Source organism: Hemiscyllium ocellatum, chromosome 15 (genome assembly GCF_020745735.1).
Source record: "Hemiscyllium ocellatum isolate sHemOce1 chromosome 15, sHemOce1.pat.X.cur, whole genome shotgun sequence".
NCBI classification, from domain to species: domain Eukaryota; kingdom Metazoa; phylum Chordata; class Chondrichthyes; order Orectolobiformes; family Hemiscylliidae; genus Hemiscyllium; species Hemiscyllium ocellatum.
In genome coordinates this window covers 60,020,467-60,045,517 of record NC_083415.1, presented here as the reverse complement: position 1 = coordinate 60,045,517, position 25,051 = coordinate 60,020,467, and the positions used below count along the sequence as shown (strand labels likewise).

The 25,051-nt window shown below is 41.8% G+C and overlaps 1 protein-coding gene across 1 annotated transcript in view; it reads right to left on the bottom strand.

Moving 5' to 3' along the window:
* The window catches only part of LOC132823005 (serine/threonine-protein kinase 3/4), a 151,562-nt gene that overhangs the window by 43,506 nt on the left and 83,005 nt on the right, over nucleotides 1-25,051 (bottom strand). The window contains exon 10 of the mRNA XM_060836531.1: nucleotides 13,824-13,978. Coding sequence (XP_060692514.1) covers nucleotides 13,824-13,978 — 155 coding nt within the window. The remainder of the gene's footprint in view (nucleotides 1-13,823; nucleotides 13,979-25,051) is intronic.

Here is a 25,051-nt window from a genome sequence, read left to right as displayed (position 1 = left end):
AGATAAATGGTCTACCTGTGTTCCTATTATGATCTTACAAAAATTTCCAAACTCTAACGATACCTACTAAACTCCGTGGGAATCTGCAATTACATTCAAAATTGATGCTAGTCACGATTACTAAAATTCTCAGCTCACAGCTAGCTGTTTGAGACTGCTAACATTCATAGGAGCAGAGTTTCAACATGAATTAATGTCTTCTTGGTTGCTGTTTTGGTGGGGTGGGGGGGGGAGAAGAGAGAGAGAGAGATGGGGGATGGAGATTGTGAAGGATTTGAATAAAATCATCTGCAACTCAATTTTTATGATATTTTACTTATCAAACAGGCAGGACTTCATAAAAAATCTTACAACAATAATTCAAATGTTACAATGCTTAAACAGGAGTAACAGTTCTGAGCTTCTAATGGAATTTATGGATGCATCCATTCACACATTATTTGCTTCATGACATTTCAGTATTTCTATCTGTTGGTAAACGTACTCCCCTGAAACATAACTCCCCAGCAACAAATGCACACTTCAACTAGACAGGCTCTTTTGACAGTTGAGGTAGGGCATGAAGATAGATTAGGCAATTTGTTTTGAGGGTCAGGGGTGCCTTTTAATCAAGTTTGAAGTGAAATGTGTGGACTGATGCAATGGGATGCTGTCTCCAGCTCAGCAATCATTTTAATAAGATAGCAGTTTCCCAATTGTAACAAAAGCCATTTTAAATGTAGTCTGATTTTAATGAGAGATTCTGCAGAGTCAGGAAGAGGATGCATCTCATTGTGTCACCCACAACAGCCTCTGACTGATAATACTTTGCTCCACTCTATTTTTCTCCTTAAGGAAGATAACATTAAGTAACAATCTGTGGTGGCACAAAGAGTGCCTCATCAATGCTGGGGTTTAGGAGGCTACTTTGCTATAACTAAAAGGATTCCTTGCAATGATATAGCTTCATCCACAAGTTCTCGACATCGCTTCGTGCTTTGGAGCCAGAAGTACACGAGAAGCACAGTAGCCAATTTAAATGCAGCAAGCTCCCAATACAAGCAACATGATAAAAAAATGGCAGGTTAGCTCTGTGTTAACACTACTGCCTCAATGTCAGGGACCCAGGGGCACTGTCAATGTGAGGTTTGCACATTCTCTCTATGTGGGGGTTTCCTCCGGGTGCTCCAGTTTCCTCCCATAGTCCAAAGATATAAAGGTTAGGTGGATTAACTAAGATAAATTGCCCCAAAGTGTCCAGGGAGGTGCTGGCTAGTTGGAGTAGCCATGGGAAATGTGGGGGGAATCTGAGTGGGATGCTTTTCAGAGAGTGAGTGGACTTGATGGGCTGAATGGCCTGTTTCCACACTATAGGGATTCTATGAAGCAAAAACCCTGCTTTAGTCAACAACAGCAAAAACAAATTGCTGGAAATGCTCACCAGGTCTGGCAGCATCTGTTGTTTCAACTTTTATTGTGTTTTAGTCAAGTCAGTTCAAAGATAAATATTAGAAAGGTAAGAGCTCCTTTCACGTCTAACTCTGAAAATGCAGCACCCCATTAGTACTGAACTGGCAACCAACCATAGGTGTTGCTCTCAGTTCTCTGGCATGTGACAGCTCATATGAGAGATCAGGCCAAAATCAACTAATGTGGCACAAACAAGACAGCAAAAGCATAGCCTTCTCTCTACCCCATTTTATTTATTACTCAGATTTACTTTATGTGACCACAAAAATAAGATAAAAATAAAAATAAAAATATGGGCGGCACGGTGGCACAGTGGTTAGCACTGCTGCCTCACAGCGCCTGTAGACCCGGGTTCAATTCCCAACTCAGGCGACTGACTGTGTGGAGTTGCACGTTCTCCCCGTGTCTGCGTGGGTTTCCTCCGGGTGCTCCGGTTTCCTCCCACAGTCACAAAGATGTGCGGGTCAGGTGAATTGGCCAAGCTAAATTGCCCGTAGTGTTAGGTAAGGGGTAAATGTAGGGGTATGAGTGGGTTGCGCTTCGGCAGGTCGGTGTGGACTTGTTGGGCCGAAGGGCCTGTTTCCACACTGTAAGTCTAATCTAATCTAAGACATTAACACCTGGCATTCCGTAGGATCAGGAGGAATATAGCAAGGGATTTAGGAGAAACTTTTACACCCACGAGTGTTTTTTTGTTTAATTCACTCGTGGGGTGTGGGAATCACTGACAGGGTCAGTATTTATTGTCTATGTCGAGTAAACCTTGAGAAATTGCAAGAATGTAGAACTCACGGCCACAGGCAGGAGCTGAGGTGAATAGTAAAAATGAATTCAAGGCCAAACCAGAAAAATGCATGAGAAAGAAAAGAATTGAAGGATATGTCAATAGGATTAGGAGAGGGGCAGGGGTTGGTCCATGTGGAGCACCAAGAGCAGCACAGATTTGTTGGGCCAAATAGTCTATTGCCATTATGTAATTTATTTTAACATGGTCCTCTTATCAGTGGGGACTGCTTCAATCTATAGACAATGAAACACCTTGCAAACCTTACAACAAAGGCAATTCCTCATACCTTGCATCAATATCCTATTAAATCAATTGTTGCTCTGGCAATATGAATGATGCAGTGTCCTAAGAATACAAAGACTGTCAAGTTATTAGCAGGGATTGAGGAAAGATTTATACAAATTTATACAATTTGCTGCACAAACAAAAGCTCAAATACCTGATTATTAAATGCAATCATAATCAAAACTAGCTCTTTCATGCCTCTGGGGTACCCATGTTTCACGAATGCATCTTTTGTACTGTTTTAAAAAAATTACAACGGTTTCAATCCTCGACTTTTCACTATTTTTCAGTTTGCGTATGAAGCAAATCTGACCCTGTCACTCAGGAGCTGCAAACTTATCCAACATTCCTCCCAACGTTCTGGTTTCATCAAATTGACACAAAAATCAAAATCTTGATTCACCTTCAGTGGACAAATGTAAATCTGACAACATAAGGCTGAATTGAAGAAGTTCTTGAGATGCAAATGACAAAGGCATCTGTGTCTCTGTGTACATTTACTAGCCTCTTATCATTAAGAAAAATATTGTCTCCATATCTGTTTCTCCTATCAAAGTGGATAACCTAATTTTGCCATTTTTTTTTCCATCTGCAATGTTCTTGCCTGTCCACTAAATCTGACAAAATCTTCAACACACATTCCCGCTTAGCTTCGTATCATCTTCAAGTTTGGAATTATTACATTTGGCCCCCAACTCCAAATCATTGATATGTACTGTGAACAGCTCAGGTACAAATATGGATCCTCATGGTACCTCACTCATTACAGCCTGTCAACAGAAGAAAGATCCATTTATTCCTGCTGTGTCATGGCAGTACATTACCTCATATCCTGTTTTAAATTTTTTTTAGCCAGCCTCCAGTGGTGGAATTTAATAAAAGACTTCTGAAAATCCAAGAATACTACATTCATCAACTTTCCTTTATCAATTTTGTTTCCAACATCTCAAAAGCACTTGCAGTTTTTAAAATATGATTTCTCATAAATTTTAAATTAGGAAATGAGAAAATTAGCATTTGTGAGAAAAAAATTGGCTTTAGTAAGAAGTGTGTTCTGGAAAAATTAATGAGACTAAAGATTCTTAAATCCCCAGGACCTAATGGTCTTTATTCCAGAAGGTGAAGGAAGTGGCTGTAAAGACGGTCAATTCATTGGTGATTATCTTCCAAAATTTGATGCTGATCACACCCATTGGTGTATCAGTCAGGTATCTACTGAACCCATCGTTTTGGCAGTGGTAGTGTCCCTACCTCTGAACCAGAAGACACAAGTTGAGGTTCCAACTGCTCCAGAGCTGTCTCATGACACATCCAAACAGTTGATCAGTAATTTCTAAGTTCAAGCATTTTCCTGACTACTGATGTAAGGCCAACAGGCTCATAGTTCAGTTTTTTTCTCTTGCTTCCTTTTTAAACACTGCAGAGACATTTGCCAACTTCCGATCTGCAGGAATTATTCCATAATCTAGAGAATTTTGGAAGATAATCACCAATGAATTGACCCTCTTTACAGCCACTTCCTTCACCTTCTGGAATAAAGACCATTAGGTCCTGGGGATTTAAGAATCTTTAGTCTCATTAATTTTTCCAGAACACACTTCTTACTAAAGCCAATTTTTTCTCACAAATGCTAATTTTCTCATTTCCTAATTTAAAATTTATGAGTAAATCAATAGATAAGGCTTAAGGTTGCAAAAATAATAATGTGGCTAAACTAAATGTTGTGTCACAGCAAGTGAAATAAAACACCTGATAATTCAAATGGCAGAGGCATAGAGATGTACAGCATAGAAACAGACCCTACGAGCTTATAGCCAAAACAGATACATTGAGCAGGATGATATGGATCAGAACTGAATATTCAAAGGACAGGAAGTTGGACTCAGATGCACAGTCCAGAAGACGACCTTCGGTCAAACTCGTCCGTGCTGACCAGATGTCCTAAATAAATCTAGTCCCATTTGCCAACATTTAACCCATATCCCTCCAAATCCTTCCTATTGATATACCCACACAGATGCCTTTTAAAATGCTGTACCAGTAGTTGTACCAGCCCTCACCACTTCCTCTGGCAGCTCATTCCATACATGCACCACCTCGGTGTGAAAAAGATCCCCCTTGGGAAAAGTGTTAGGTATAGGTCTGTTAAAGAGATGATCTGAATTCAGAAAACTAGAATGCAGTAGTAGTTTGGTTAGAGATGAGAAATGATAAAGGCAAGAAGTCTCCATGTGAGTGTGCTGCACAGGCTCCTTAACAGTAACTATATAGTGGGATAGAGTATAAAAGAGGAAATAATGAAAGCTCATCAAAAAGGTTTGATGATAATCACGGAGAACTTTGACCTACATACAGGTTGGAAGAGTCAGACAAGAATAAGAAACAAGGAGGACATTCAGCCCTTCAAGCCTACCCTTGCATTTAACAAGCACGACGAATCTACCACAGGTCTCAACCCATTGAGTGTCAGTCTAGCATAATTGTCAACACCATGGAATTTTAAAAATGTATCTACCTCCTCTTTAATTACTTTGTGATATAGCCTCTACAGATTCTTTGGGGTAGGGAATTTCAAACATTCATTATCCTCGAGAAGAAATTCAGTTGCATCTCAGTTTTAAATGACTGACCCCTTATTCTATAACCAGGTCCCTCCCTTAGTTTGAGGTCCCCCTCTAACCAATGGAAACATTTCAACATCTGGTATGCCAATCTTCTATGATCCAATTAAATCACTCCATACTCTTCTGAGTTCCAATGAACGAAAACCTGACTTGTTTAGCTGTTCTTGACAAGTTTATAAGACCATGAAGCATTGGAGTAAAAGGCAGCCGATCAGCCCACTGAATTAGCTCTGCCATTCAATGAAATCATGGTTAAGCTGATAAGCTTTAACTCTACTTGTCTGCCATTTTCTCCATTATCCCTTGATGCCCTTACTGATTAAAAATCTATCCATCTTAGCCTTGGATATGCTTAGCTACACAGTCTCTACAAACAAATAGTTTGACAATTTCACTGTCCTCAGAAGAAATTTTTCCTTAACCCCATCTTGATCCTTTACTCGGATTATGCCTACTGGTTCTAGACATCCAACTCTGAGAAACAGCAACTCAGCAAGTCCTCTCATATGTTTTAATAAGTTCACCTGTCATTCTACAAAATTCCAATGAGTACAGGCCCAACCAAATATCGCAGTCCTTCCATACCCAGTATCAGGTTAGTGAACCTTTTCTGGTCGGCCTCAGATGTTACTATATCTTTCCTTAGATAAGGGGGCCAAACTTATTGCAGTATCCCAGCTGTGATCTGGCCAGCGGCTTGTACGGTTTGAGCAAGATTTGCTTGTTTTTATACTCCATTCCCTTTGAAATAAAAGCTGAAAATGTGTTGCTGGAAAAGCGCAGGTCAGGCAGCATCCAAGGAACAGGAGATTCGACGTTTCGACGTTGAATCTCCTGTTCCTTGGATGCTGCCTGACCTGCTGTGCTTTTCCAACAACACATTTTCAGCTCTGATCTCCAGCATCTGCAGACCTCACTTTCTCCTTTGAAATAAAAGCCAACATCCCATTTTGCCTTCCCTATTACCTGCTAAATTTGCACCTAACTTTTTTTTTACATACATACATCACCTTTTTCCATTTAAACTCTACACTTCCTGACAAAGTGCCTAACATCACATTTTCCTAATCACCTCACTTATCCCTTGGTCGTGGTCACTATTCGACTTCCCAACTACATTTGCTTCATGTGCAAACTTGGCAATAGCATTTTAATTCCCTTCCTCCAAGGTATTAATACGTACTGTGGCCCCAGTGACAGTCCACCAGTTACAGGGTACCATGTTGAAAATGCCTTCATCCAGCTTTGTAATTTTGGGTCAGCGCTTAGGAGTTAACCAGTATTTGCCATTCACTTTAAGAATAAATTTCATTCCTAAATGGACAAAAGGTGGGTGAATGTTTCTTGAACTCAGGTTCAAAATGATGGGCGAGCTTGATTCCCTGTGCACTCTTCTGTGTCACATTCATAGTCATAGAGATGTACAGCACAGAAACAGATCCTTCGGTTCAACTTGTTCATACCAACCAGATAACCGAACCTTATCTAGTCCCACGTGCCAGTATTTGGCCCATATCCCTCTACACCCTTCCTATTCACGTACCCATCCAGATGCCTTTTAAAACTATAATTGTATCAGCCTCCACCACCCTAAACCTATGCCCTCGAGTGCTGGATTCCCCCAACTCCAGGGAAAAGACCTTGTCTCTTTAGCTATCCATGCTTCTCATGATTTTTACAAGGTCACCCCTCAGCCTCTGACGCTCCAGGGAAAACAGCCTTAGTGTATTTAGCATCTCACTATAGCTCAAACCCTTCAACCCTGGCAACATCCTTATAAATAGGAACAAAATCCCTAGATGGAATTTGATGAGAAGTCATGTCAAAGCTTTGCAGAAAATAAAAGCTCACTGATGGGGGTAACATCTTGGCATGGGTAGAAGATTGACTAGCTAACAGGAAGCATTGCATAGGCATAAATGGCCTTTTTGTGTTTAGTGAATTGCAACAAATGATGTGTCACAGTGCTAGGACCTCAACACCTCAGTTTAAAAAAGACTTGAATGAAGGGACCAAAGGTGTGGTTGCTAAATGTGCTGATGACAGAAAGGTATTTAGGAAGGTAGGTTGTGAACAAATGAACATAAGCAGGCTATAAGGGATATGGAAGGCTAAGGGAATGGGTAAAGATCTGGAAAAAGAGAGAAAAATGTGCAAAACTTTGCATTTGTCCAGTCTGGAGCAATCTGATTAGCCATGATCTTACTGAATTGGTAAAGCAGGCTCAAGGAATCAAGTGGTCTGCTCCTGCTCCTAATTTATATGCAGATCCCCATGAGCCTTCAGGAGACGGGCGAATCTGTTAAGTGGGAAGAAACCGTGAATTTTTACTGAGCCATTTAATGGCTGCTGAGATAAACTTTCACCCTGGTGCAATACGAGAAAATGCAAAGCAAAAGATCCAATGTTGAGCCTGTCATGTTAACCAGCTTTGAGAGAAAAGTATCAGGCAGATCTCTAACTCCTGATCATTAACTACTGATTCCTGCTGAGTAACCATAAACATGGGCCACGTGAAAGGATCACTGAACATCGCAGCTCTCAATAAGCCAATATGTTGAGGAGATGATTGGATTATAGAGTGGCAAAGCAAGTCTGTATTCTCAGCACATTAGGAATTAAAGACATTTGAACAATTTCACTCATGACCGTTGAACTTAAACTAACACCTACAAAGCTTTGTAATTAAACGGTTAGATTGACAGCAGGATCTCGTCAAAGCAGAAATAACTCCAGACATCCCTGAGGAAATGGATATTGAGCATTTCTAAAGTAAATGCTCTTAAATTCTGGATTTAGCTGCAGTTTGTAATGATTTCATTAACAATACCTGCAGGCACCATTTAGGTGCTCAGAACTCCTTGATCAACTGACCTTCATGTCAGAGGCAACTGAACATAACACTATAAAGCTTCAACCGTATTACTGAAGAATTCAACATACTACCCTCATGAAATTACACAGCTCCCAGTACTGAAAGGGCAAATTGATAAAACAACGATTTAGCACACATAAAGATTTTAAGTGGTTTCATTACAATCTTCTGGTGCTGAGTGCCAACTAGGCCCAGTCATTCTGACTATCCGAAGCACCGCATGAAAATTCGTCACATTTGAGGCTCGGTCACCACTTACTCCCTGCAGAAGTATAGGTGAAATTCAAGGATGGAAGATTTTTACACGAATGCTTGAACCTTAAGAAAAATCTACCGAAGAATTGTGAGAAACACTCTAGAAGAATCAGGATATTAGAGGCGCTGGAAAATGTGCAAAAAAAATTACAGAAAAAAGACTTAACAGACCAGTGCTCTGATCTCTAAAAATAAGAGAAGAATGAGGGGTAACCTGATCGAGATTTTTATAGTTACAAAATGTTTGACAAAGTGGACACAGAGGGTGTTTTTCTCTATTGCAGGCTAAGTTTCAGGACTGTTAAGATAGCCAACAACGTATCTGACAGGGAATTCAGGAGCTTAAAAAGGTATGAAATAGGAAACATGGATAAGACCAATACAATCGATTCGTCAGTAGGTTTCCAAATCCAGACGATGGTAGACGAAGCTTCTGGTGATTGCGAGCCACGTGCTCTGGCCAGTTTTTATGAAAATCGTACGTGGCGGGGGGAAAGAGGAGAGTAAGAGGAGATGTCCAATTCTTACAGTACACAGCTAGATCAGGAATGAGGGCCCACTGCCTTCAGCCTTGTACATTGCCAGCAAACCGTGTTGGTGCCAGGGCTGGGAGCAGGATCTGTGAATCAGGTCTCTTCTACCATTGTCTCTGGAGTCAGCACAATTCCATGAAAATACAGGCCTGGAGCTCTCAGCTTTCAGACATCAGAACCTAGACTGCCATTGTGAGGAGGAGAACTGGAACGTGGCCTTTATATACTTATGAGCTTTATATTTAAAGAAATGCACATCATATAACCTACAATGCCAATCCAATAAACATAGGTTTCAACCTGAATGGAGGACAGATGAGTTTCCCCCATTAAAGTAAACCAACTGCACACAATGAAACCCTCGACTGAGAGGCAAACATGCAACTACCAGAGCCATTGATTTGAAACCTGTTGGTTAGCTGCAGCAGAGCCTGAGATTTTCCTGAGTTTTCTGACATTTTCGAATGTATCCTCAGCCTTCAGAACATACTTTGCTGCCTTACAAATGCACTAGGAAAGTTCAATTTGTCACATGTTTATCCGACAAATCAAGCAGAGGAGTGCAAGGTCCAGTTCCCTGCCAAGTTTACAGTACTGACCTTAAAGGATTAGCACATCACACAAAGCAGCAAAGGTATAGTTTGGGAAGTTGTTTTAAAGGAAATAGGTCTGCTCAGGAAATTTCTTAAAATGGCCTTATACCTTCTCTCTCTCTCTCAAGTAATTAACACGGGACTCTGTTTATGTGGAATCCTATTACTGACACAAAATATGGGACCCTGTTGACGTCATTTGGTATTCATGATATATTCCTATCAAAAGGACTTTCTTATAGGTATTTGGGCTAAACAGCAATTAACACAGGGGCTCCACTCATCTGTATTTATCAGAGACTGCCTACAACACTAAAATTTAACTGAACTAGCCAAACAAATAATGGGCTGGAAGACCAGATGAAAGACTGAATTCTGTGATGAGTGACTCATTACCTGGCTCGCCAAAATCTCTCTCTGGGATCTAAAAGGCACAAGTCAAGACTGTGATGAAACACTCACTCGTTCATTCCTGGATAAGTTCAGTTCCAGCAACACTCGAAGTTAAACATCATTCAGGACAAAACAGCATGCTATATCATTCAGCACATGAAGCGCACACTCCCTTTATCAGCATCACACAATGACAAATCACACTGCAGTAACTCACTAAGGCTCCTGTGACAGCACCTTCTAAATCTGTGACCTCTCACATCTACAAGGACAAGGCAGATGATGTATGGGAACTCTACCACCTGTGGTTCTTCCTCAAAGTCACTCACCATCCTTACTTGGAAATATATCAATGTTCCTTCAGTGCTTGCTTGATCAAAATTCTGGAATGCACTCGAACAGCACTTTGCGCATACCTTTATGGTAATGGATTGCAGTGACTCAAGGAGATGGTCACCATCACTTTCGCAAGGGATATTAGGAATGGGCAAGAAATACTGGCCTTGCTAGTGATGGAAAAAAAAATCCTCATGTTCTATTAGAGACTTGTCAGCATCCTGTTTATCTCAGCTCTGATGCAGCCAACTCGGTTCAGTAACTCTGAATGCCTTTAGCCTCCAAGCCATCTCACAGCAACTGTGGCAGTAGTTATAGGCATAATAACAGCCGTCGTATTTATTGAGCATTCGTATGCTGAGAGGCATGCAATCTTTCACTGCAACCAGTGATAAGATAGGAGTGTGGTCTGGAAGACTAATCAGGAAACAATCAAACTGACACCACTGTTATTGCTTTCTGTAAAATGTCTAAAAACACTCAAAGCATTTTTTAAAAACAAAACAGAATAATGATATTTATGTCCAAGAAAAATACACGTGCTGGTCAAAGGAATTAAAAAAACGAACTATATTGTATACAGGAGCATCTGTCAATGGAGCATTTTTTAAAATATTCAGTCGTGGGATATGGGCGTCACTGGCAAAATCAGCATCTGTTGCCCATCTGTAATTGCTCTTGACAGCAGAGTGTCTTGCTCAGCCAATTCATAGGATAGTTAAGGGCCATATTGCAATGGCTCTAGAATCACATATAGAAGAGACTAGGCATGGGCAGCAGACTTACTACCCAGAAGGATATTAGTGAGATGATAGGTTTATGCGACAATCTGGCAGCTCATGGTCACCAATATTAACACCAACATTTTATCGACAAGTTATTATTTAAAAATCTGAATTTAAATTCCCTAACAGCTGTCAATATCAAGTCTTTGAATTACCAGTCAAGTAACATAACCACTACGCTACAGTTTCAAACTTGTCAGAAAAGATCAAGCCATAGGGCTTATTAAAGATTTCAGAGAGGTGCAAGCATTCACCTTCTGATTTCACTGAACCACAGAACACGCTCAGTGGAGGCCATTCAGCCCACTGTGTCTATAACCATTCTTCAGTGAAAATTATGACAGTGCCATTTTCCTGCTTTTGTCCCCATACCCTTGTGCAAAGTTTCTATTTAAATAATCATCCAATACTCTCTTGAATACCTCAATTGACCACCTCTCCACCACACTGCCAGGCACTACATTGCAAACCAGAACCACCTGCATGCAAAAGATTTTTCTCATTTTATCTTTGTTAGATTTGCAAATCATTTTCAATCTGCACCTTTGCATCCTTGATATTTTTCTGACTAGGAATAGATTCTCCTTATTAACTCTATTTAGATCTCTCAAAATTTTGAAAACTTCTATCAGTGTGCCTTTTAACTTTCTTCTTTTCAAGAACAACAGAGCTAACCTCTCTAATCTATCATAACTGAAGTTTCACATGCCCAAAACCATTTCAGCAAATCTCTTCTATACTGTGTCCACAACCTTATAATGCGGACTGTACAACAATTTTGCTTTGCAAACCAACATGTCACTAAGTGGATGCAATAACAAATTTTGTGACAAATACCTTTAAAGTGGATGTTGGTAAGTACACATTTGTAATTCTCCACCCAAGGAGGCTACAGATATCAGTTGGTATATTCAAGACTGAGACTGACCGATCTTTCAACTACTAGGCAATCAAGGGACATGGGAGATAGTGTGATAAAGGGCAACTGTGATAGAAAATCAGCCACGATCTTCTTGAACGTCAGAGCATGTTGAAGGTTGATGCAAAGGCCTAATCCTAATTAGATTAGATTAGATTACTTACAGTGTGGAAACAGGCCCTTCGGCCCAACAAGTCCACACCGACCCGCCGAAGCGCAACCCACCCATACCCCTACATATACCCCTTACCTAACACTACGGGCAATTTAGCATGGCCAATTCACCTGACTCGCACATCTTTGGACTGTGGGAGGAAACCGGAGCACCCGGAGGAAACCCACGCAGACACAGGGAGAACGTGCAAACTCCACACAGTCAGTCGCCTGAGGTGGGAATTGAACCCAGGTCCCTGGCGCTGTGAGGCAGCAGTGCTAACCACTGTGCCACCGTGCACAGAGACACAGTGTAAAGCAGACCATTTGGCCCATCAAGTTCAAACCGACCCTCTGAACAGCATCCCATCCCGACACCCACACTGCCCCCCCATTCTATCCTCATAACCCTGCATTTCCCATGGCTAACCCACCTAACCTACACATCCCTGCACACTCTGGGCAATTTAGCACTGCCAATCCACCTAACCTGCACATCTCTGGGCTGCGGGAGGAAACTGGGGCACCTGGAGGAAATGCACACAGACACAGGAGAATGTGCAAACTCCATGCAGACTGTCACCCGAGGGTAGAATCGAACCAAAATCACTGGCACAATGAGGCAGCAGTGCTAACCACTGAGTCACCAAATTCTTACATTCCTTTCATCACTATAAAATAGGGGTATTGTGATAGGATAAAGCAAATTAAGTTCAGAAAACACTGTGTTACACGTGTACACCAGCACAACTATGATTCAGAGATCAGTTGGGCCAAACAGTCTGTTTCTTTGTTACAAATTCTAAATAGATATCTATGAATATCTGCAATCTTACAGAAAATTTAAATTATTTACAAGTTTATTGCACCTCCAGCATATGGCCACAGGCAGGACTTTGAAGCAAATCTTTCTTCCTCTATTTTAAACCACTGCTCATAATTTGTACAAAGAAACCAGGTACCCTCAGTGTATCACATCCCATGCATTAAAAAAGATGAAGTAGTTATGAAAAGTGCTCATGAAAATAACTAATTTCTCACTATACACTTGCGTTGGGAAGAAATGTATATGGGGAAGACAAGACAAACAAGATAGGGATGATATTTGAAAAGCCTCTCTTCACAATGCCAACATCCAAATGTGCAGCGAGATAATTTTGGAATGCAATAGCATTGTTTTGCGAAGAACATTTTCATTTTTTCCCCCAAAATTGCAGCCAATAGTTGCATTGAAATTGTTGGCCTGGGCAGAGAAATGCCTTGCTCCTTATGAACTGTGACTAGGGCACCTTCAACATCATCTCATCAGTTCAAATCTCTCATATATTGATGCTCTCATCAACACACTTCCTGAACATTGCACTTGAGCTTCAAGTGTCAGTCTAGCCTACAGATATAAGCCTTAATCAAAAAAAAGAGACAGCCACGCAGTCATAGAGATGTACAGCATGGAAACAGACCCTTCAGTCCAATGCTTTCATGCCGACCAGATATCCTAAATTAATCTAGTGCCATTCGCCAGCATTTGGCCCATATCCCTCTTAATCCTTCCTATTCATATACCCATCCAGATGCCTTTCAAATGCTGTAATTGTACCAGCGTCCACCACACCCTCTGGCAGCTCAATCCATACACACGGACCACCCTCTGTGCGAAAGAGGAGCCCCTTAGATCCCTTTTAAATCTTTCCCCCTTTACCCTAGACTTACGCCCTCTAGTTCTGAACTCCCCCAACCCAGGGAAAAGAACTTGTCTATTTATCCTCATCTGAGAGGGGAAAAGTACTGAGTAGAACTTTCCTATTCCTTTATCAAATTGAATCCTCCATTACTTACGAATTCAAAGTCCCCATCCTGCGGTACCTTCCAGTTATCAGAGGAGTTCTGAAGTGCGTTGCGATTACCATGACTGTTTGCTGGGTTTTCTTTCTCTTTCTGTTCAAAGTACTCCAGAAAGGATGGTTTGCTTTGCTGCATGGTCTCCTCATTTCCTGTTTTGTAATATATATAAAAAAAGACGGAATTAAAAGGTAGCAAGGGAATGGAAAAGCCTCAGTAGTTAAACTGAATATTCAGGATAGAGCAATATTTCAGATTGCGAATGAACATTGCAGCTCTGTATGCCAAACACAGACTCAAAATGAGCGGAGATTTATGGAATGCTCACTTTCATTCTTATCCATCTTAAGAAGACAACTTAGTTATGTAGGAGGGGACAGTCAGCCTAAAACATGTTCCTGAAGAGGACACTTCTGCAGAATTATGAGAAAAGCCTGGTGTCTGTTACGAAATTGGATGTTCCTTTCAAAAGGAGCAGCACTGACTTGATGGCTAACAGGCCCCCATTTTGTGCTGGGAAGAATATCAGGCAGCTGTTGCCCACATGATTGCACTTCATGCCATCTGTTCTTCATAAATCACAGAAGGAGGACATTGCTGGCTACAAAGTCAGTGATGGACCAGATTCCTGTATCTCAAGAAAGGCACAAGGTGAAGAACAGCAGGAAAAAAAAATGTATCATCAAGCAGGGGTATCGGAACCAGGCAGGTAGATGGAGTTAAGATACAGATCAACAGTGACCTAACTGAATAGAGATACACGTCCTGAGGAACTAAAGAAATGTGCATATACGAAGTGTACTGAAGTACCAACTTCAGTACCACAGATCTCCCACACAGCTGAATTCACCGCCTTACTGCACATCCCACATCCCTCCCTTACCACCCACTGCAGGATCCCAACAACTTTTAAGCCTCAAAATAGGGTCACACGGTGAGAAGGTTTGGGAAGCATTGATCTAAGCTCTTGAATCACTCCCTTCAACCTCTGGCTCTTTTTCCTCCTCCAAATTGTTCATTAAAACTTACATCTTTGACCAAACTTTTGGTCATCTGTCCTGTTATCACCTTATGTGACTCAGTGACAGATTTTGCTTTATAATGTTCCTCCAAATTACCTTGGGACCTTTCATAACATTAGAAGTGCTAACTGATGTTGCTTAGTTTTGGCCCATTCCTTACATGTTGGAATAGCAATGCTCCGAGAGTTGGCAGAGTGGGGGGTTACTACTGCTGCCTGAGAACATGTGACTCCGTGTGAGTCCCACCCTCCAGTTTGGAAAGCTCTGGCATAAGATCTACACGAGTGCCAATAAAGAGCAATCTGAATCAGGAATACAGGATGAGTGTATGAAGTGAAAAGGTTCACTATCCAATGTTAAAAAAGGTCAGTAGCCACACAATGCCAGATTTTAATCCAACAGGTTTGTTTCAGATCACAAGCTGTCAGAGTGCTGCTCCTTTGTCAGGTGAAGTCAATGTAAAAAAGTGATTGATGTTTATAACGAAATTCTGACAGGATAGTAGTGACAGGTTGCTTCAATTGGAGATATATTAGAGGGAGACCATTGGGAGACCACATCCATCGTGACTGGTTTCTGACATTTCACATCCTAAAGCTGACTACTGCTACCTGCATCCAAACTTGCATGAAAGTCTCATTCACCCATCACCCTCTCTACTGAGATTAGCTCCCTGTTCAGTTGCATTTAATATTGCTTTCAAACAACTGCCACAGTTTACATGGTACATGCGATGCTTCAAAATATTTCATTGTGAGAAGTATAAGGATGGCACGGTGGCTCAGTGGTTAGCACTGCTGCCTCACAGCATCATGGACCCAGGTTCAATTCCAACCTCAGGCGACTGTCTGTGTGGAGTTTGCACATTCTCCCCGGGTCTGCATGGGTTTCCCCCGAGTGTTCTGGTTTCCTCCTGCAGGCCAGGTGGATTGGCCATGGCAAATTGCCCCGACTGACCAGGGATGTTCAGGGTAGTTGGATTGGTCATGGGAAATACAGGGTTATAGGGAGGGGGGGTCATGGGGCGGGTCTGAGTCAGTTGCTCTTCAGAGGGTCAGTGTGGACTCAAAAGGCCAAATGGCCTGCTTCCACACTGTAGGGATTCTATGAATATCCCAATATTACCCAACAGTTTGAATTACGAGCTGATTGAAATATGAATTTTCTACAGCAGTTAGCATGTTACATTGCTCTACAATCACCCAGAGGAAGAAGCTAATTGGTAAAATTCAGCCCTTCATTCATCAAAATAAATGCACACACAGGAACACAAACATGTGAAGATAACGAGAATCGGGGCGGTAAAGCCCATTATTCTTCTTTAACGATGTCAAAACACAATGGATACTTGTCAAAAAAAGGCAAAAAATTAAAATTTGATTAGGAACAGTGAATGCAGTTAAAATTTCCAATTTCATTCTAAAAATAATTTGCATTGCTTCTTAATTTCATCATGGGGCTAGGCCACCGAAATTCCTTATTTACATTAATTACTTGGCCATTTTTGTACAATCCCTCTTGCAATTCAATGAAATAAAATTTAAAACTCTGCCTGATACAGGAGTGGGAATTTCTAGTTTGGCATTCTGAGAGTTTATTGTGTATGCAAGCTTGCCAGCTCATACAACTTTGTCATGCTTTCAATGTAGCACCAGCAAACGATGATAGCAGCCAAGAGAACACAGGTTTACACAAAAGATAAACTACAGGAGGTGGTCACTTGGCCCAAACTGCCTATGCTGGTCCTTCGAAAGCTTTAAGGATGCTCATTTCAGCATTCTTCACCAAGCAACTATCACTACATGAAATAGACAATCAGGTTAGCTGCAAAGGCAAAAACAGGTCTGATTTACAAAAATAATTCATGGAATGTGGGTATAGCTGGCTAGGACAGCACTGAATGCTCATCCATGATTGACTAGAGGGCAGTTAAATGTAAGCTATCTTGCTGTGGGCCTAGAACTATACTTAGGCCAGACCCAGTGAGGATGATGGCCATCCTTACCCAAAGGACACGAGTAAACCACATGGATTTTTACAACAAATCAACAGTGGTGATACATACACCAATAATTAGCCACTTTTTTGTGACTGGTTCAAAGAAATGAGAGTTTTGTTCCAAAATACTGATCTTAAATAAGCCAACCGTCTTCACCATACATAGCTAACATATGATCTCAGCTTACTATAACTCTAAAAATTCACACAAGGGGAAACAACAGGTTTCTAAATCATGACCAATTGGTAATAGGAAACATGGAAACATGAAACACTCAGCCATTCAGTATGATCTTGGCTGATCATCCAACTCAGTCACCTATTCCCACTTTCTCCCCATACCCTTTGATCCCTTTAGCCCCAAGTAATCCATCCAAGCCCTATCTAACTGACAAAGTTGGAGTACAAAAGGTTTATTTGAAATCACATGCTTTCAGAGTGCTGCCCCTTAGTCACATGATTTCAAATAAACCTGTTGAACTATAAACTGATGTCATGTAATTTCTGACTATATCTAACTCCTTGAAAAAATCCAACTGCTTTCTGTGCCCGACAATTCCACAGGCTCTGAAGAAATTTCTCATCTCAGTCCAAAATGGCCTATGTCCTAACCTGGTTCTATAAAGCAATTACCAATAATAAATGTGGAAGAGCAGCATTCCTGCAGTAAACAAAGCGGTAATTTAGAAACACAGCACACTGCCTAAATCTACCAATGTCATTTCTCATTGCAGATAACTACTATAAACTATATTCTGCAAAATAACTAACACACCCATGTCCACCTCTGGCAGCATCAACACTGATTTCAGTCAAAACCAACGATCGGCAGGTGGAATTATCGTGCGACCACACTTAACAGGCATCTTCCAAACTGGGATCTAGCCAAGTGCATTGGGATGTTAGTGAGCTTTGAAAAGATTTGTAGCTCAGGTTTGAGGTTCTGGATGTAAGTTTGCTTCTGAGCTGGAAGGTTCATTTTCAGACATTTTGTCACCACAGGAAATGAAGTTACCAACCCAAGGAAAGCTAAGCACAAACAAAAAGAGAGTGACAAACACCAATGCTGCACCAGAGACTCACTGATGTTACCTGGAATGGTGACAAAACGTCTGAAAACAAACCTCCCAGCTCAGTGAGCAGCAATGGGATGTACTCATACTGTGTCCAATTAAAATACTGAAAAATGCCCTTTGATACAATGGCAAATTCTGTCCTTCCTAACTCCAAAAGTGTATTGAGTCGTATAACACAGATGGCGTGGATTAGAAATCACAAAGATGAAAGAAAGAGCGTGCAAGAGAGCGAGAAATGCTTTCCATGCCTGCATTGGTTTTATAATGTTTTTCATAAGAATTTGTATTCCTTTATACTTGGTCCATTCCTCACCTGATTAGTCTCCTATGTCCCTCTGTAAACTCTCATTGGTTTTGCTGCTTGAAGCCAAATCAACAAGTGTCAAAGAACAAAGAAAATTTACAGCCCAGGAACAGGCCCTTTCGCCTCCAAGCCTGAGCCGATCCAAATTCACTATCTAAACCTGGCGGTCAATTCCTAAGCATCTGTATCCCTCTGCTCCCCACCTACTCATGCATTTGTCCAGACGCATCTTAAATGAATCTACTGCGCCTGCCTGGGAAAAAGCTGATCTCTACCTACCCTGTCTATACCTTTCAAGATTTTGTAAACCTCAATCAGGTCCCCCTCAATTTTCTTTTATCTAATGAAAACAATCTTAACCTGCTCAACCTCTCTTCATAGAGAACACCTTCCATACCAGGCAACATCCTCGTAAACCTTCTCAGCACCCTCTCCAAAGTGTCCACATCCTTTTGGTAATGTGGCGACCAGAACCGTACACAGTATTCTTAATGTGGCTGAAACAATGTTTTGTACAATTTTAACATGATCTTTCAGCTCTCATACTCAATACCCCGTCCAATGAAGGCAAGCATACTATATGCCTTCTTGACCACTTTATCCACCTGTGCAGCAACCTTCAGGGTACAATGGACCTGCACTCCCAGATCTCTCTGCCCATCAACTTTTCCCAAGGCTCTTCTGTTCATTGTATAATTTGCTCTAGAATTAGTCTTGCCTAAATGCATCACCTCACATTTGTCTGGATTGAAAGCCATCTGCCACTTTTCTGCCCAACTCTCCAGTCTATCTATATCCTCCTGTATTCTCTGACAGGCCCTTATTCTTTCTGCTACTTCACCAATCTTCGTGTCATCTGCAAACTTGCTGATCATACCAATAGCGCCCTCTTCCAGATCATTAATGTATATCACAAACAACAGTGGCCCCAGCACTGACCCCTGTGGAACACCACTGGGCACCTTTCTCCATTTCGAGAAACTATGTCTCCTGTTGCTCAAACAGTTCTTTATCCACCGAGCTAGAACACCCTGCATACCATGTAACTTCACTTTCTCCATTCGCCTACCATGGGGAACCTTACCAAACGCCTTACTAAAGTCCATTTATAGCTGAAAATGTGTTGCTGGTTAAAGCACAGCAGGTTAGGCAGCATCCAAGGAATAGGAAAATCGACGTTTCGGGCATAAGCCCTTCATCAGGAATGAGGAGAGTGTGCCAAGCAGGCTAAGATAAAAGGTAGGGAGGAGGCACTTGGGGGAGGGGCGATGGAGATGTGATAGGTGGAAGGAGGTCAAGGTGAGGGTGATAGGCCGGAGTGGGGTGGGGGCGGAGAGGTCAGGAAGATTGCAGGTTAGGAGGGCGGTGCTGAGTTGAGGGAATCGACCGAGACAAGGTGGGGGGAGGGGAAAATGAGGAAACTGGAGAAATCTGAGTTAATTCCTTGTGGTTGGAGGGTTCCCAGGCGGAAGATGAGGCGCTCCTCCTCCAGCCGTCGTGTTGTTATGTTCTGCCGGTGGAGGAGTCCAAGGACCTGCATGTCCTCGGTAGAGTGGGAGGGAGAGTTAAAGTGTTGAGCCACGGGGTGGTTGGGTTGGTTGGTCCGGGCGTCCCAGAGGTGTTCTCTGAAGCGTTCCGCAAGTAAGCGGCCCGTCTCCCCAATATAGAGGAGGCCACATCGGGTGCAGCGGATGCAATAGATGATGTGTGTGGAGGTACAGGTGAACTTGTGGCGGATATGGAAGGATCCATTGGGGCCTTGGAGGGAAGTGAGGGAGGAGGTGTGGGCGCAAGTTTTCCATTTCCTGCGGTTGCAGGGGAAGGTGCCGGTAGTGGAGGTTGGGTTGGTGGGGGGTGTGGACCTGACGAGGGAGTCACGAAGGGAGTGGTCTTTGCGGAACGCTGATAGGGGAGGGGAGGGAAACATATCCCTGGTGGTGGGGTCCGTTTGGAGGTGGCGGAAATGACGGCGGATGATACGTTGTATATGGAGGTTGGTGGGGTGGTAGGTGAGAACCAGTGGGGTTCTGTCTTGGTGGCGGTTGGAGGAGCGGGGCTCAAGGACGGAGGAGCGGGAAGTGGAAGAGAAGCGGTGGAGGGCATCGTCGATCACGTCTGGGGGGAATCTGTGGTCCTTGAAGGAGGAGGCCATCTGGACTGTGAGGTGTTGGAACTGGTCCTCCTGGGAGCAGATGCGGCGGAGACGAAGGAATTGGGAATATGGGATGGAGTTTTTACAGGGGGCAGGGTGGGAGGAGGTGTATTTATATGACACCAACAGCCCTTCCTTCATCTATCAACTTGATCACTTCCTCAAAGAACTCTATCAAGTTGGTAAGTCACAATCTCCCCTGCACAAAACCATGTTGCCTATCACTAATAAACCCATTCTTTTCTAAATATAAATAGATCCTACCCCTCAGTACCTTTTCCAGCAACTTTCCCACCACTGACATCAGGCTCACTGGTCTGTAGTTACCCGGATTATCCCTACTACCCTTCTTATACAGGGGGACAACATGAGCAACCCTCATTAGTCACATTTACACTTGCTGACCCACAATAGTTACGAGTCAACCAATATCCCATATTTAATATACCTCCAATGGTCTCTGAAACCCAGGCAGATACAGGTAGAATGTGCAAATTCCACACAGAAAGTCACCCATGGCTGGAATTGATCCTGGGTCCCTGGTACTGTGAGGCAGCTGTGCTAACCACTGAGCCACTGTGCCATCTTATTGCATTATTTGTTGCAAATTCCTAAAAGCACTGTCTGATCACAAACTTAAATACATTGCAAAGTTTATAAGGCATTGGAGCATACGTAGGCCATTCAGCCTACCAAGTCTGCTGTTACTCAATCTGATCATGGCTGAGCTAATCATTCTCCACATGGAGTTTGCACATTCTCCCCGTGTCTGTGTGGGTTTCCTTCGGGTGCTCCGGTTTCCTCCCACAGTCCAAAAATGTGTCGGTTAGGTGAATTGGCCATGCTAAATTGCCCATAGTGTTAGGTGAAGGGGTAAATGTAGGTAAATGGGTCTGGGTGGGTTGCCCTTCAGAGGGTCAGTGTGGACTTGTTGGGCTGAAGGGCCATTTTCCACACTAAGTAATCTAATCTCTACTATTTCTTTATAATTCTTGAATCCCTTATTAATTAATAATCTGTTATCTCAGCTTTGAATAAACTTAACAATCCAGCCTCTATCACCCTCTGTGATAAAGAATTCTACAGGTTCACTACCATCTGAGATAACAAAATCCTCATCTGTGAATTTAGTGAGCGGACCCTCATTCTGAGATTCTGCCCACTCTCCTCATCTATCCTGTTAACTGCCGTAAGTATCTTGTATGTTTCAATGAAGGTCTCTCATTCTTATAAACTCCAATGAGTACAGACCCCAATCTACTCAACCTGTGCTCAAAAATAATCAATCCCTATATACCTGGGATCTTCTGTAAACAACTGCCAATGCCAATACATCTTTCCTTTAAAAAGGTACCTAAACTGTTCACAGTATTTGAGCTGCGGTCTGACTAGTCCTTTGTACAGTTTTAGAATTTTTTTTAATATTCCATTTCCTTTAAACTAAAGGCAAACATTCAACATGCCTTCCCGACTACTTGAACTTGTATGCTAGCCCTTTGTGATTTATGCACAAGGGCTTCCAAGTCCCTTTCTGCTACAACAGTTTTTCTCTATTGTAATAACACTCAGTCCCTCAATTCTTTCCAAGTGCATACCCTCAGATTTCCCCATATTATATTTCATTTACCCAGCTTTTGCCCCCTCGCGTAAACTGTCTACGCCCCTCTGTAGACAGTGAGAAAGTGAGGACTGCAGATGCTGGAGATCAGAGTTGAAAGGTGTGGTGCTGGAAAAGCGCAGCAGGCCAGACAGCATCCGAGGAGCAGGAGAATCGACGTTTCGGGCATAAGCCCTTCTTCAGGAATCCGTAGACTGTGCCATCCTTAGCCACCTATTTTACATCATCTACAAATATTGGCTTTGTATGCTCATTTATCCCACTTAAGTCATTAATATAGTTTTAAATACTTCTATCATGCATATATTTTATTAAATCCTCTTTCATAAAATAATTCATAATTTGACAATGCCTTGGCTAGCTGTCACTATTTCCTCCTGTATTATGATTATCATCATTTTGTTGCTGAGCCTTGTAGGGCCTCAAAGTTACAAAGGAGAGTTTGTTTTTATTTCTCAGTTGTAGATTCGCAAAATATTCCATAATGTTTCCCTAGAAGCCATGAAGCAAAACAATGAATTAGCTTCACAGCCCTTAACAGCAGCTGCCTTATCGCTAAAGATAAAAATCCAAGCCATCACTTCAAAAGAAATTGTGAAATGGAAAACACTAGGGCACCTTCATTACTTGTTACAATGTCTCATTTTAAAATCATAAACCAATTTATCTCTAATCCTTATGGCAGGCAGCGAAGAGCTGCTCTGCCGTTTAATAAGATCATGGTAACCTCAGCTTCACATTGCTGCCCAACTTGATAACCTTTCACCCCTTGCTTACCAATAATCTGTCTACCTCCGCTTTCAAAATAGTTTGTATCCACAGGAAAAGGAAGAGAGCTCCAAAGACTCAGGCTCTCAGAAAAAAAATTCTCATCTGTCTTAAATGGCAACCACTGATTTTTAAACAGTGACTCCTAGTTCAACATTTCATCACTAGCAGTATGACCCTTTCCACAGCCAATCAAGACCACTTGAGATTTTACATATTTCAATCAGGTGCCTATAATCCTTCAACACTCCAGAGGATACAAAACGAGCACATCTAATTTTTCTTTGATGGAGGGGTGCAAGCCAAGCTTTACCTGACATTGAAACACCATTCTGAAAGGTTGTGATCCCAAATAAACCTGAAGGACTATAAGCGGGTGTCATATGACTTTGGACTTTAACTTTTCCTTGAAGACAACTTGCCCATACTATGTATTAGTCTAGTAAATCTTCTTTGCACTGCTTTGTAAATGTTTAATGATATTCCTTGAATAAGGAGACCAATAATATGCCTGATATGGTCTCACCCTGTATGACTGAGCACCACCTGGCTTCACAGCTTTTACCATTAAAAACAGCCAAAGCAACAACCTGGAACTGATATCATCACCTGCCTGATCCACACCAACATGGCTTGCACATGAACTAGTCACCATTTTGGTCCCCGTATTGTAATAATATTATAAAGGCAGTGGAGCAAATGAAAAATAAATTACAAGAATGGTACCAGAATTGAGAAGTTATACCACCTAATACAAAGGTTTTATGTCCTAGAAAAGAGAATGCTGAATGTTGACCGAAGGGATCTTTAAAAATACCAAAAGTACATGGTAGGGTAATGTCACAACACAATTGGAATACTGATAATTGAACTGCACTATTCCACATGCCAACACAAACATGCAACCAACCTATTAAACGACAAAGATGATCAATTTCAAAAAATTGAACGAACTGTTTCTAAGTAAAAAACAAAAACAGAAATTGCTGGAAAAATTCAACAGATCTGGCAGTATCTGTGGAGAGAAAGCAGAGTTAATGTTTCAGGTCCAGTGACCCTTCCTTATACAGGTTATGCAGAAGATGGGGTGGTGGCGAGGGTAGGAGGGAGCATAGAGGAGTAAACGATACGTGGAGCTAGAGCCCAAAGAGAGAGTAAACCAGTTGGACACACAAAAGGTTGGGTAAAGGTCAGTGTGGGAGAATGAATAACTGCTAATGGGGACTATTAATTGCCGAAAATGGGTTGTGTGTGGTAGCAGCCCACGTGATGGCAAGGTCTGGTGTGGGGGGGTTGGGGTTAGGACATAGGGAAGGTTCTCAGGCCCTAAAATTGTTGAACCCTATATGGAGTCATGAAGGCTGCACGGCATCCAAAAGGAAAATGATGTGCTGTCCTTTCAGCTTGAGTTGAGCTTCACTGGAGCACTGCAGCAAGCCTGAGACAGTGATATTGGAATATGGTCATGTGTTGAAGTGGCAGGCAACTGGAAGATCATTTTTACAGACCGAAAACGTAGGTGTTCTGCAAAGTGGTCACCCAGACAATGCTTTGCTTCCCCAATGTACAGGAAACTACATTGTGAACAGCGAATACAGTAGACTGGATTGAATGACATGCAGGGAAAGCACTGCTTCACCTTGATGGTGTGTCTGAAGTGTACTGAAAAACATTATCAAATCTTAACAACAAGGAATAATTAAGTGTATTTGGGCTTGGGTGGAAAAAAGTGGCTTATGCAACTATAAGAAAAATCTGGACCATAGAATGGAGGATCTTTTTAAACAGGTCAGCAATAATTACATTTCTGATTCGAAATGATGGAACTGCACTCTGAATTTTCATGCACCGATAATGAAATCTGAAATAATTATAAATTATGTAAACCTAACATGAGCATTTGGCTATGGCACAGCTTGTACTGAAGTGGGTAATTTAGTAATATATTGCAGTACAAGGATGTCTACCAATCCCTTTTTAACATGGTACTAAATTAGTTGTCATGCTGATATGAAGAATGAAGGTATTTAATTTCAATAATTTCAATCACTGTTTCCCTTAAGGCACATTTCAATTTGGATGTAAATCTTCATAGTCATCACCTTGCCTGGCTAACTGCAGAAACTACAGCTCCCTCACATTGGGAACTAAAGTTTCTAGCTCCAAACCATGGACTGAATGGTCTCTTTCTGCTCTTTATCATTCTATTAACTGATTCCAGTTATCAGAATATTGAAAACAATGATTGCATCATCCAATAGAGAAGGGCACAAGACAACCCATTGCC